At 49.7% G+C, this 13,444-nt stretch overlaps 1 protein-coding gene across 4 annotated transcripts in view; it reads right to left on the minus strand.

The window, feature by feature from the left end:
• Positions 1 to 9,040: 9,040 nt before the first annotated feature.
• The window catches only part of AAR2 (AAR2 splicing factor homolog), a 20,995-nt gene continuing 16,591 nt past the window's right edge, over positions 9,041 to 13,444 (minus strand). For all 4 annotated transcript variants that reach the window (XM_005868482.2, XM_014541428.1, XM_005868483.2 and 1 more), the window contains one exon: positions 9,041 to 10,328. In XM_005868482.2, the coding sequence (XP_005868544.1) occupies positions 10,161 to 10,328 (168 nt within the window). In that variant the 3' untranslated portion in view covers positions 9,041 to 10,160. The remainder of the gene's footprint in view (positions 10,329 to 13,444) is intronic.

Here is a 13,444-nt window from a genome sequence, read left to right on the forward strand (position 1 = left end):
GTCCATGAGCCTGAAAGCCTCCCCCAATACCCTCAGGGTCCCCACTTGCCCCATGGAGGCGTGAAACAAGCTGAGCCTCTGTGGGAGGAGCCCCCGGGCATTGTGCGCTGTGGCCCAGCACAGCCCCCAGAGGCCCATGGCCACCGTTGCACAGCCGTTGCCGGGTCAGCTCCCCATCACTCTCCCCTCTCATGGATCCGACAGACGCCCAAGCTTGTGTTCAGTGTGGACGGAACAAGAGTAAAGAGCGAGCGAGGCACGGAGGACGCACCGTGAGTGATATGTGTGAGAGGGGCCTCTCCTCCCCACCCACCTCACCCACCCATGTCCCAGATCGAGGACAGAGAGAAAGGAGGCATCACTGACCTGCGGTGCACCAGGCACTTTCACGTTCTTACTCCCTGTGCTCTTCACACTTATCTGAGAGGTGGCTACGACCCCCCATTTAGCAAATAAGGAAACAGCCTCGGAGACGCTCAGTGACTTCCCTAATAGCGGGGCAAGGCTGGGACTCTGGCGCGTCCCAGAGCCCAGGTGTTTCTTCTTCCCAGCAAATGGCCACCCACCGAGCTGGGTAATATGGTGATAAGAGCACCACACCTGTGGCTCAGAAAGACCTCTGACCGGGCCGCAGCTCCTTCCCTGAGTTTCGTGGGATACTGACCGTTCACGGCGCCTCACTGGTCTCACGTAAAATTGGATATGTCTCCATCTGCTCTCTTGGGGGCTCTCACATTAACCCCTATCTTGATCCCGCTTCTGGCGCCTCCCCTTTGAGACACACTCAAGAAAGAATGACAGGAGCCAGCTCGGGGTCTAACAGCGTCCACCTCTCACCCAGGCAGGTCAGCTCTCCTGCAGGCGGTGAACCGGGACCCCCGTGGACGAGAACACCGGGCTCAGCAACAGGAGAACATAGTAAAGCAGGGAAGGTGCAATCCACTGGCTTGTCAATGTGCTCTCGGTTGGCTTGCAGTGTTGTTTTTAAAAATTCTGAATTTGTTGCCAACACTTAAATATAGAGAAGCTCTACATAAAAATCCAGATTTCCAGCTTCTCTAGAAAACATGTAAGCTCTGACAAGTCTGCTTTGAATTGGCCGCTCTAGGCAGGCGTTGGGAATGCAGACACGCTCTCTGTCCACTGAGCACATGGCTGCCTGACCCTGTCGGCATCTGAGTTTGCCTCACCTGGAGCCAGGGGTAAGGCCTTACGCTTGGGAGCCAGGCCGCCCAGGTTAGTCGAAGCACTTGGCTCAACCACAGTGTGACACTGGGAAGCCCCTAACCCCTCTGGGCCTGCTTCCTCACTGGAAAAGTGGGGATTCCCCTAGGACAGTGGTCGGCAAACCGCGGCTCTTTGACCCCTTGAGTGTGGCTCTTCCACAAAATACCACGTGCGGGCACGCACGTACAGTGCGATTGAAACTTCGTGGCCACACTCAAGGGGCCAAAGAGCCGCATGTGGCTTTCGAACCGCAGTTTGCCGACCACTGCCCTAGCATCTCCTTCATAAGGACGCTGCAAGGCTTCAAAAAGCGAATGTATGTAGAGCTAGTTACGGTTTAACCTGCTGCCTGGCACGTGGCACTCCGTAAATGGCAGCCATGGTCATGACCACCACACCCTCTCCTGACAGAGGCCAAGACGTCAGGCGCAGCAGCAACAGCAGCGCTGGATCCATGCCCTCCCCACCCCTCTGGCCCTCCTGGAGCTCTCCCTGGCTGCACACTCACTCAGGGCGGCAGCAGTCTTGTCTGAGTGATGCATGTAAAACAACAGATCAGTAGCCCCTCAGTGCTCCAGTGCCGTCACTGAGGCCTGCAGCCCCGTCCAGGCTGCTGGCCCGTGAGTTCAAGCTGGTTTTCCTTCGGGCATTACACAACTGTGACCATGGGTGAGTTCCTTTTGTCTCCTGGGATCTCGGTTTCACCAACCATGAGTCTGTGGTCTCTAAGGCGCCTTTGAACTCTGACATCTTAGCTTTGTAGATGGGCAGGCAATGAAGGCCAAAGCCTCGCTCTGCGAGAATGAATTAATCAGGAGTCTTTTGGCTACAAGGGCAGAAACCTGTGGCAAGGGGTTTAAAGGAAAAGGCGCAGCATTTATCTTCCTGTGACTGGCTCATTTCACTCAGCACAATGCCCTCATGGTGCACCCATGTTGTCACATGTTGCAGGATTTCCTCTTTTTTAAAGCTGAGTAATATTCCACTGTGTGGATCGACCACATTGTCTTTATCTACTCCTCTGTCAGTAGACATTTCGGTTGTTTCCCATCTTGACTACTGTGAATAGTATGAGGTATCTAAACTAGTCAGATTCATATAAGCAAAGAATGGAATGATAGTTTCCAGTGGCTGGGGAAGAAGAAAGCGAGGAGTTACTAATCAATGGACACAAAGTTTCAGTTAAGCAAGATGAATAAGTTCTAAGAGATCTGATGTATAGCATTGTGCCTACAGTCAACACTACTGTGTTGTACACTTAAAGTCTGTTGAGAGGGTAGATCTCATGTTAAATGTTCTTAACACAATAAAGTAAAATCTAAAAATATTATATTGGCTCATGTAGGAGGAAGCCTGGGGATTATGGGGTGTAGGTAGGGCTGGGTCCAGGGGATCCAGTGATGATGGCTCTCCCTAGCTCTCAGCTCAGCTTCCTCCTGTGTTGGTTTCATCCTCCTCTCTGGTATAAAGAATTGTTTTTTAATGATGATAATGAGCCTTATTAGGTCCAACTGAGAGTCCTCTAGCGCCATAACCCCATAAGCAGGTGGCATCCTTCTGCCTCTTTTAGAAGAAGCATCCCAGGCCCTAACCGTTTTGGCTCAGTGGATAGAGCATTGGACTGAAGGATCCCAGGTTCGATTCCGGTCAAGGGCATGTACCTTGGTTGCAGGCACATCCCCAGTAGGGGGTGTGCAGGAGGCAGCTGATCGATGTTTCTCTCTCATCGATGTTTCTAACTCTCTATCCCTGTCCCTTCCTCTCTGTAAAAAATCAATAAAATATATTTTTAAAAAAAGAAAAAAAAAGCAGCAGCATCCCAGGGAAGATGCCAAGTAGCCTTCTGGAGTTGTGTGTCTACTCCTGTGGATTGGGTGGGGTCCTATGATTGGCACTCCTACCAGAAATGACAAGGAGTAGAAAGTCTTCCTTGAAGCAAGGAGGCCTGACAGCAGGAGAGAGAGGGACGGCAACGAGTTGTGCAGTCTACAGCAACAGCAACGAATGCCAGGGCCTTCTCAGAGAGGGAGAGGAGTCTTCCAGTCACGAAAGTATGTATGCACTTAGCCCCGTGCTTGGAGCAAGGCGGTGCAGAGTCATGCGCAAAGGATCCCAGCCCCTGAGAGGCAACAAGCAAAGCTCTGCACACCACCAGCCTGTGGGCACGAAGGGCCAGCTGTGTGTGGTTCTGGCCGTCAATGCCAAGGGGATCAGGAGGCTGTGAGAAGCCTTGGGTGGCTGAGGGAAGGGAAGGATGGAGGCACGAGATGGTGTGTTAGGACTTAAAATCTGGAAAGATTGAGGACAGATGTGAAAGGTAGGAGTGGGGATGGATTAAGTGGGGCTGAGGAAAACACGGTTTTGACGGTGGCAAAATATGAAATAAAAAAAATAACGCACTGAAAAACCAGCACAAAACAAAAGTTAATATAGATTTCATCTTGATACAGGAATGGACTTTTAAGCATTAAAGCAATGAAAATAAATCAAATTAAGAACCAAGCTCAACATATTTGACACAAAAAGGAAAGCATACATTTCCCAAAACAGCATAAAATTAAATGGCAAATTGGAGGAAATATTTCTAATATTAAGATGTATTATGATGGATGCCCACTCTCACCACTCCTGTTCAACATAGTACTGGAAGTATTAGCCATTGCAATTAGGCAAGAAGAAGAAATAAAAGGCATCCAAATTGGAAAAGAGGAAGTAAAACTGTCCTTATTTGCAGATGACATGATATTATACATACAAAACCCTAGAGACTCCATGAGCCCGAAACCTGGGCATGTGCCCTGACCAGGAATCGAACCATGACCTCCTGGTTCACAGGTCAATGCTCAACCACTGAGCCATGCTGGCCGGGCAATGCATATTATTTTAAAAAACACAAAGATCCAACAGACAAATAGGCAGCGGACATAAATGAACAATTTCCAAAAGGTAAATGAACAATGAGTGGTGTAGCCTTCTTCATTTAAAATGTACCAGGGAGACCCCCACACCCCACATCCCGTTCAGTACCTTCAGTTGCTAGACTTAGGATAGAATAGGGTATTGATCCCCAGGGGTAACTGAGGCAAAGGATGTGCATTACATCAGTCCCTCAGAGGCCCCACCCCTGGCAGCATGCTTCACTAAAGCAAATGCCTTTGCAAACTCAACAGCAATTCTGGTGGGACAGGGTTAGAGGACTCCACTCAGGTAGGTGTGCCCCAGATGGGGCAGCCGCTCAGTGGCCCCAGTGATGCCCAGGAGAGCGGAAGGAGCCTGGTTCTGGAGCAGATGCCAGTTCACCCGAGCCTGGTTGGCCCAGTGTGCCCACAGGCAGATACGAACACAAAGGATCTAGGAAGAAACATCAGCAAGCTATCACAAACCAGGAGGCTAGCAGGGCGGCCCAGCACCCTTCTAAGTGGCTGACATTGCCAGTTGTCAGCTGGCAGCCTCGGATCCAACTGGTAATTATCACGGATTATGTAACTGTCCTTATTAAGGAGTGCGGCGCGATGCAGGGCAGCGCTGGCCTCGGACAGGTGGGCTGGAATTCTGGCTCTGAGACCCGCCAGCCTGTGCCTCACCTCTCTGAGCCTTGCTTTCCTCCTCTTCCCTGAAGACCTGGTGCTCCTCCTGAGGAAGGACCTGGTGCCCAGCGGCGAGGAGGGAGGCCGCGCTCCATGCCGGCTCACAGTAATCACACCGAAGTCCATGCAAGTTCCTGGGGAAGGTGGGCCGGGGATGCTTCTTGACCAGCACAAATTAGAAACAACCGAGGCTTCACATACCCTCAACTCTGTAAGTCACACGAACACCTGAACATCCAGTGCCACCTTCCTCACTGCCATTGGCAACAAGACCACCCGCACGGGTGCTGATGGTGCGACCACTGTCATCACAGCCCTCTGCCCCACCCACCACTTCTCAACAGAGCCCTCTCCAGTCCTCACACCCCAAATCTGTGACAGCCCTCCCGATCCTTCAGCATGGCCCCGCCTACCCAAATGCACATCTGGGAACAGGAGGGGCTGACCGATCCCATGATGGGACAGTTGAGAGGGGACTCCTGAGGCGGAGGGACCCAACGAGTTGGTATTCTGTTCAGATTCTGAGACTTCAGAGAAGTAGGGGTTATCAGGCTAGAAGGGCTCTTGAAAGACATCCAGTCCATCCCTCATCTGCACACCTGATACCGCTCTGATCACTCACCTCTCACCTAGATGACTGCACTCGTCTCCTAACAGGCCCCCTTACTCCACCTGACCCATGCAGCCTACGTCCAACACAGCAGCTTGTGCTCTGCTCCCATTTCACTGAGTAAAGTGCAATGTTCTTATAACAGCCCCTAAGCCCTGGGTAATTTGGTCCCTCAGTAACCTCCCAAGTTTCCTCCCCTCTCTCAGCATACTCACCCCAGTGTTCCTCCCACACACTAGGCTTAGGTAGGCCTTCGCAGCCACATTCACTCTGCCTGGAACATTGTTCCCCCAGATACCCACACAGCTCACTTGCTCACCTCCTTCAAATCTTTGCTCAAATGCCTCCCCATTTAAACAGCAACGTCTCCCCTCACCCTGCCAGGACTCTCAAATTCCGGTATCCTGCTCCATTTTCCCCCAGAGTATTTCTTATAACTCACACACTCTATAATCTACTTATTATGCTACTATCTGCTCCCCACCCCAGCCCCGACCCGCCGCCGGCCCGACTAGAATGTAAGTTCACAGGGGCTGGCATGCAGTAAGTATTGGTTGGATGAAGAGGGAAGGAAGTGAGCTCTGCCTCCCTGTAAATTACCCCTCGGGCCCCCACTCTGCACTGAAGGATGCGGAGGCCTCTTCCTTCTCCAGCTCTCAGCCTCTCTGCTCTTTGGTGAAGGTCCTGCATTTTTCTCCCGCTGCTTCTCACGTGACAGCTCCCTCTCCTCAAGATGTAACTCCATCTGTCAGCATCTCCCTAGAAGTGTAGAGCCCAGACTTGAGGCAGGTAAAAATGTATGGAGGGCGGCAGAAGGAAAGTACAGCAATGTGGGGAGGGAAGAAGCAAGCCAACAGATCCAGGGAAGAGAGACTGGCGGAGTTTCTTTCGTGCAGGCCATCTGACACTGGGGAGCCCACTCTATTGAGGAGCCCAGTCTTCTCCGACTTCCCTTCCATCAAGCATTCTGACAGCCTGACAACCCTCAGGAACCCTCACGAGAGGTGAGCAAGGCTCCAGGACACAGGACAGAAGGCTTGGCAGGTGGGGAAGGGGCTGGACACTCCCCGCCCCACTACAGCAGGGAACAGCTGACCGGATTTCCGGCTCTCATCCCACCCTCTCAGCAGGGAGGCCAGTCCACAGCAGGGCCCAGAGCTGGGGAGAGAATGAGCCCTTATATACTGTGGACATAGAAGGGTTTTAATGAAAACAAAGCCTGCTTGAGCCAGACGTGGTGGACTCTGAGGTGAGGAAGGGCCATGGTGAAGAGAAGGGGGTTCTGGGGAAATCACAGGACCACACTCAGGATCAGCAGGTGTTTCAGGGGAGCTTCTGGGCTCCGTTCTGCTTTAAATCTGGCAGATGTGACTCAGGGATGGCCTTGTCCATAGCGTACGCTCTGCATTTCCAGGCCCTATCCCAGTGGGGACAGCATTTTCAGTCAAGCCAATGTCTGATGAGTTGGAGAGACCAACATGTCAGGATGCCCTGCGAAGATTAAATAATATTTGCCAGGGGAAGACGTTGGGGAAATAATCACCGATGGTAAGAGGCAATCAGCGGCGGGGATCTCCTCCAACGCTCAAGTGGCGAGAAATCAGACAGAGTGGGGCTTGTCAGCGAGGGTTTGTCACGGGGACAGTGGACGGGGTTGGAAAGTCACTGCCTCTGCTGGTTCTGTTAATAGGATAAAGCAGCCTTGCAAATAAGAGCCAGACCCCAGGAGGCCTGCATTTGAGGGGACTTAAAAATCAGGCCAGGTCCTGCCAATAGCTTTGCTTTCAGATGTGTTAGAACGGCAAGGCAGCCGGAGATCAGTGGTGCCACTGGGTCCCACTTTGGAAGGTTTCTGCCTTCCAAACACACTGCAAGTATTAAGTAATAATTGTTTTCACATTTTTTATTCATCAAAGACACGTCGAGGACTGCCAGCTGGGACAAGCAGGAGACACAGGGTCACTCCAGTCCCAATCAAGAGACCTATTGTGTTTTTGACAGCCCAGCCCTATTATGCCATGTAAATGTAGTTTCCCTTTTGAAAACATTTAAAGTAACACAAGGCGTTCACTTTTAAATACCTGAGGGAGCCTGGAGAATCTCTTATTTTATACAGAAGCAGACTGAGGCCCAGAGGAGGTAAGTGGCTTGCTGCAGGTCACACAGTGGCTGTCACTAGGCCGAGGCTACAACTGGGGAAGCAGGGATTGGGCAGGGAAGGAGTAAATCACAGAGGTGCATGCAGTGGCCTGGGTTTGACTCGTCCTCAACCCTTCCCTGCTGTGCGACCCTGGCAAAATGACTGAAGCTCTGAGCCCATTTTCCTATCAGTAGAATGGGACAATAACGATACCTACGCATATTGTGGTGAGGAGTAAGTGAAGTGAGAGAACAGAATGCTTAGTAAACAGTAGTGACGTTTCCTTCACCCGTTTGTGTATGTGGCACTGGTGGGAAGTGGTCTGTGTAGACCTAAGATCAACAAGCTTGGAGAACAAAGTCGCATGACCCAACTTCTAGGTTCTGCCCTGACAATGCCAGTGGGAGACAAATTCTGACCTGTTGGAGCTCTGGGTACTTACCTTGCAATGCTGTCACTTCAAGGTGGTTACTAACACTGAGGGTATCCAGGTTATATCCAGATTCACCACCTCTCAATCCCTGCAGGGTGGGCCTCGTGAATCTGCACCTTTAAAAATTTTTAATGAGCCCGGCCCCTGTGGCTCAGGGGTTGAGCATCAACCTATGAACCAGGAGGTCATGGTTTGATTCTCAGTCAGGGCACATGCCCAGGTTGTGGGCTTGATCCCCAGTGTGGGTCGTGCAGGAGGCAGTGGATCAATGATTCTCTTTCATCATTGATGTTTCTATCTCTCTCTCCCTCCCCCTTCCTCTCTGACATCAATAAAAAAAATTACTGAGATATGTTACATACCATAAAATTCACCACTTCAAAGTGTACACACTTTCAGTGGTTTTTAGTATATTCATAAGGTTGTGCAACCATCGCCCCTAATTCTAAAATCTTTCACCCCAAAAAGAAACCCTGTTCTCATTTGCATCACTCCCCATTCCCCTCTCCCAGTCCCTGACAATAACTAATCTGTCTCTATGGATTTGTCTATTCTGGACAATTCAAATGAATGGAATCATAATGTGTCCTTGTATATCTGGCTTCTTTCACTCAGCACAATGTTTTCCAAGTTCATCCATGGTGTAGCATAGATCAGAACTTCATTCTTTCAGAATCCACACTTTTAACAAGCTCCCCAAGTACTTCTGATGAGTGGGCTTTGGGGAGGAAAAGAACAGCAAATTCACAGAAGGTGAAACTTCTGGTTATTATACAGATATAGGGCCTCAATCCTGCCAGGTGTTTCTGTCTCAGAAGCCCTAATGAATGAGGGGCCTGCATGCCTGAAGGGCATGCCCTCAGGACTCCCAGGCAACGTTAACACGAGGCAACGCTGGCTGCTTGCCTCCTCCTGAGACTGCAGAGGTTGGGTGAGTGTGTCCTGGTGCTCAGTAGGGAGGAGATGTGTGTCTATGGACAGTGGCCTGGCTGCTCTGGAATCTGGGCAGATTAACTGCAAAAGAGACTCACACAAGGGGATTCAGTCTCAACTCAAAGACTTTAATGTACATTATGCTCCTGGAAAAACATCTCCAAGGAAACAAGTGGAACCAGCAGGAATTCTCATTTAGAAACCTGGTGTGAGCTGCAGCCTTGGAAAACAGCACAGGGACTCTGATCATAGTACAGCTCGAGGTCAGAATGAGGGGCCTGCGTGCCTGAAGGGCATGCCCTCAGGACTCCCAGGCAACGTGAGCATCATTCCTCTTGTGGCTGAAAGCTCCACAGCAGGAATGGAAAAATCTGGGCTGACCAGTCATCTCTAGAGCCTGAATAAAGGCACAGAACTCCAACAGGGCTGAGAAGCCTGCCCAGGGCAAGAACCTTTCTCTTGTTGAACCTCCGGGTCATCAGGAACAGCCATGGCGGCTCTGCTGAGCAACAGGGCCATGCAGGAGAGGGGGGTTGCCAGGTCCCTCTTCTGGGTCTGAGGTCTCAGAGTAGAACACGTGGGAGAGGCACGGCACTCACAAGGCCCCTGAAGTCAGGGGCCACAACAATCTTGGGGAGATTACCCGGTGGGACCTCTGGACAGGAGAAAGGAACTTAGATGGAAAAGCAAAAGCTGATGACTTGTCAGATACAACCCAACTGTCTTCTGTGTTACGCCCTCCCCAGTCTGGGGCTCCTGAGTTTTCTGCGATGTATTCCCATTCAACAAGAGGCAGGTTGAAATTCTGGCTCATCTCCCTCTGCCCTCTGTTTAACTTAAAAGTCACCAAATGACATCTCACACCCCTCCGCAGTCCCGGGTTTCTTTCTTTCCAACCATCCTGTGGAATACGCAATCAGTTCTCATTCAGAAGAAAGTAGGTTGCTGCAGAGGCAGGTCTCTCCCAAGAGCTTCTGTAAGAGTCCATCCGGAAGTCAGTCAGGTTAGCACCAAGGCCAGGCTGATGGGGAGCCCACGAATGTGCCTTCAGGATGGCACAGCCTTTTGGCACTGAAGGAATGTTATGTGGTGGTGAAGGAGGGAATTCCGGCTCCATCTCTGCAGAACCTGGTGGGGCTGCTGTCCCGGCAGGTCCAGGTGAAGGGGTGAGCAGAGAGGTCAGGCTGCAGCTGTGTGGGAAGGAGTCTTCCCAGCTGAGAGCACTCCCAGTTAGCCCGTCTCCACCCCTTCGGGGAGCTCCACAACCACCGGGGCGCAGTCCTCAGGCTCCGCTGCAAAGTCCCACCGAAACTTCTTGGTCAAGTGAGCTTGGAACTTTTCAGCTTTCTGCCTCAGGGTGGCATTCACAGCAATGCTGCAGGCAGAGGAAAAGAAAACCTACAGAGAACAGAGGATAAGTCACTCCTGAGAACACGCAGGGAGCCGAGAAAGCTGTGGAAATTTCCTCATGGTGCTCAGCTCTCTGGGGCGGGAAAATCAGCTGCTGGTGGCACAGGCCCAGGATACCTGCTGTGCTCCCCCAAACCAAGAAACAAGGTCCAAACCCTGCTGAGAAGCTGAGGCAGGACCAGAATGGAAAATTACTATCTTGGGCAGAGAAGCCCCATTACTCTGGCCCTGCCCCTGGGGAGATCTACTGGGCACCTGGGCAGTAACTCAGAGGAAGAGGTAGTAGCTATACCAGCTGGTATTAAAAGGACTTGGGGGGCTCACAAGCCCCTGGATCCCATAAAATGACAGGCCTTAAGCCAATGAAGTTGAATTGCTGCTCTAAACTAAATGTGCCACAGGCTGCCAGTTAGAGGTCTCTGTTCCCCTTAAAAGCTGTCTTTGATGTTCTTTTTCTAAAATTGTGATAACACAAAGCTACCATTTTAACCAATTTTTTACATTATCATTTAAAAACCTGTGTTAAATATACATAACAAAATATTTACAAATTTTGACCACTTTTAAGTATACAGTTCAGTGGCATTAAGTATATTCGCATTGTTATGCAACCATCACCACCATCCATCTCTTTAATTTTTTTCCATCTTTCCTAAATGAAACTCTGAACCCATCCTATCTATAAAAGAGTAATATGCAAATTGACCATCACTCCAACACACAAGATGGCCACCCCCATGTGGTCAAAGATGGCCACCACAAGATGACCTGCAGGGGAGGGCAGTTGTGGGCAATCAGGCCAGCAGGGGAGGGCAGTTGGGGGCGATCAGGCCTGCAGGGGAGAGCAGTTAGGGGGGAGAACAGCCCTGCAGGGAGAGAAGTTGGGGGGAACCAGGCCTTCAGGGGAAGGCAGTTAGGGGTGACCAGGCCGGCAGGGGAGGGCAGTTAGGGTCAACCAGGCCAGCAGGGGAACAGTTAGGCATTGATCAGGCTGGCAGGGGAGTGGTTAGGGGGTGATCAGGCTGGCAGGCAGAAACGGTTAGGGGCAATCAGGCAGGCAGGCAAGTGGTTGGGAGCCAGAAGTCCTGGATTGTGGGATCCCTTGAGGAGTCCCAGATTGGAGAGGGTGCAGGCTGGGCTGAGGGACACCCCTTCCCCCATGAACGAATTTCATGCACCGGGCCTCTAGTTAAATAATAATTCCCTATTTCCCCTTCCCCCAGCCCCTGGCAGCCACCACTCTACTTTCTGTCTCTAGGAATCTGAATATTCTAGGTACCTCACATACGTAAAATCATACAGTACTTAGCCTTTTGTGACTGGCTTATTTCACTTAGTATACTGTCCTCAAGGTTCATTCATGTTGTAGCCTGTGTCAGAATTTCCTTCTTCTTGAGGCTATCCCATTGTATGTCTACACCACATTTTGTTTTCCGTTCATCTGTCAATGGCCATTGGGTTATTTCTACTTTTTGGCTATTGTAAATAACACTGCTATGAACGTGGGTGTAAAAATATTTCTTAGAGTCTCTGCTTTCAATTCTTTGGGGTACATATCCAGAAGTAGAGTTCCTGGATTGTTAGAAAATTCTGTTTAATGTTTTGAGGAACACTATACTTTCTTTCACAGTGGCTACATCATTTTACATTCCCATCAGCAATGAACAAGGCTTACAATATCTCCACATCCTTGCCAACATCTGTTATTTTCTGGTTTTCTGGATAGTAGCCATCCTAATGGGTGTGAAGTGGCACTTCATTGTGGTTTTGATTTGCATTTCCCCAATGATTAGTGATGCTGAACATTTTTTCATGTATTTATTTGGCCATTTGTATATATTCTTTGGAGAAATGTCTATTTAAGCCCTTTGCCAATTTTTAATCAGTTTTTTTGTTGTTGTTGCTGCTGCTGAGTTATCAGTAGGAATTCTTTATATATTCTGGATAGTAATTTTCTGTTTTAATGTTCTTTTTTGTTGTTGTTTTTTAGTCATTCCTCAGCTCAGGATATTTTTTCCATTGATTTTTAGAGAGTGGAAGGGAAGAGGGAAGGAGCGAGCGAGGGAGAGAGAGAGAAAGAAAACATCAATGTGAGAGAGACACATCAATTGGTTGCCTCCCACACGGGCCCAACAGGGCTGGGGGATCATCCTGCAACCCAGGCATGTGACCTTGACCAGGAATCGAACTCAGGACCCTCCAGTGTGCAGGCATTCTAACCACTGAGCAATGCTGGCCAGGGCTTGACATTCTTTTTATTTTTTTAAAAAATATATTTTTATTGATTTCATCAGGGCTTGACATTCTTTTTATTTTTTAAAAAAATATATTTTTACTGATTTCAGAGAGGAAGGGAGAGGGAGAGAGAGATAGAAACATCAATGATGAGAGAGAATCATTGATTGGTTGCCTCCTGCATGCCCCCTACTGGGAATCGAGCCCACAACCCAGGCATGTGCCCTTGACTGGAATCGAACTCGGGACCCTTCAGTCTGCAGGCTGACGCTCTATCCATTGAGCCAAACCAGCTAGCGCTTGACATTCTTTTAAATTCAGTTTCATCTAATATAAACATGGGAGGGGGCAGAACAGTAATTTTCTCTATATCTGAAACTCTATTCTGGATTGTCCTAGATCCCAACCCCTTCTAAGAATAATAGCAAACCCATTATTCCTCCTATTATTTTACTCTTTTAAAAGAAGTTTAAAAAAATATCCCAATAGATCCTCAAAATGCCAAGGGAAGACACACTTGAATGCCTATTTTTTAGAAATGGAGGCTGAGAGAAATTAAATGATTGAATCAAAGCTACCCAGAAAGGAAGTAGTAGTTTTTCCAAGACTACCTGTTAGCTCCCCACTGGACCACCCCACAGACACAGGAGCATGAGGGTGGAAGATCTTTGATCCACAGACCACCACGGAAGGACTCTGGGCTCCAGGGGCCTTGACCTGACAAAGGTAACAGGTATACTCTGTGGCTGATTCCTTGGACAACGCCCTTTCTACCTGCTTCTTTCTGTGAGCAGGAGCAGCAAGGCTATTTTCAGTGGTCTTTGTTTGGAGCCATTTTGTTGGAGTGGTAGCAGGGAGAGAAGTGATGG

The sequence above is a fragment of the Myotis brandtii genome, unplaced genomic scaffold (genome assembly GCF_000412655.1).
Source record: "Myotis brandtii unplaced genomic scaffold, ASM41265v1 scaffold27, whole genome shotgun sequence".
NCBI classification, from domain to species: domain Eukaryota; kingdom Metazoa; phylum Chordata; class Mammalia; order Chiroptera; family Vespertilionidae; genus Myotis; species Myotis brandtii.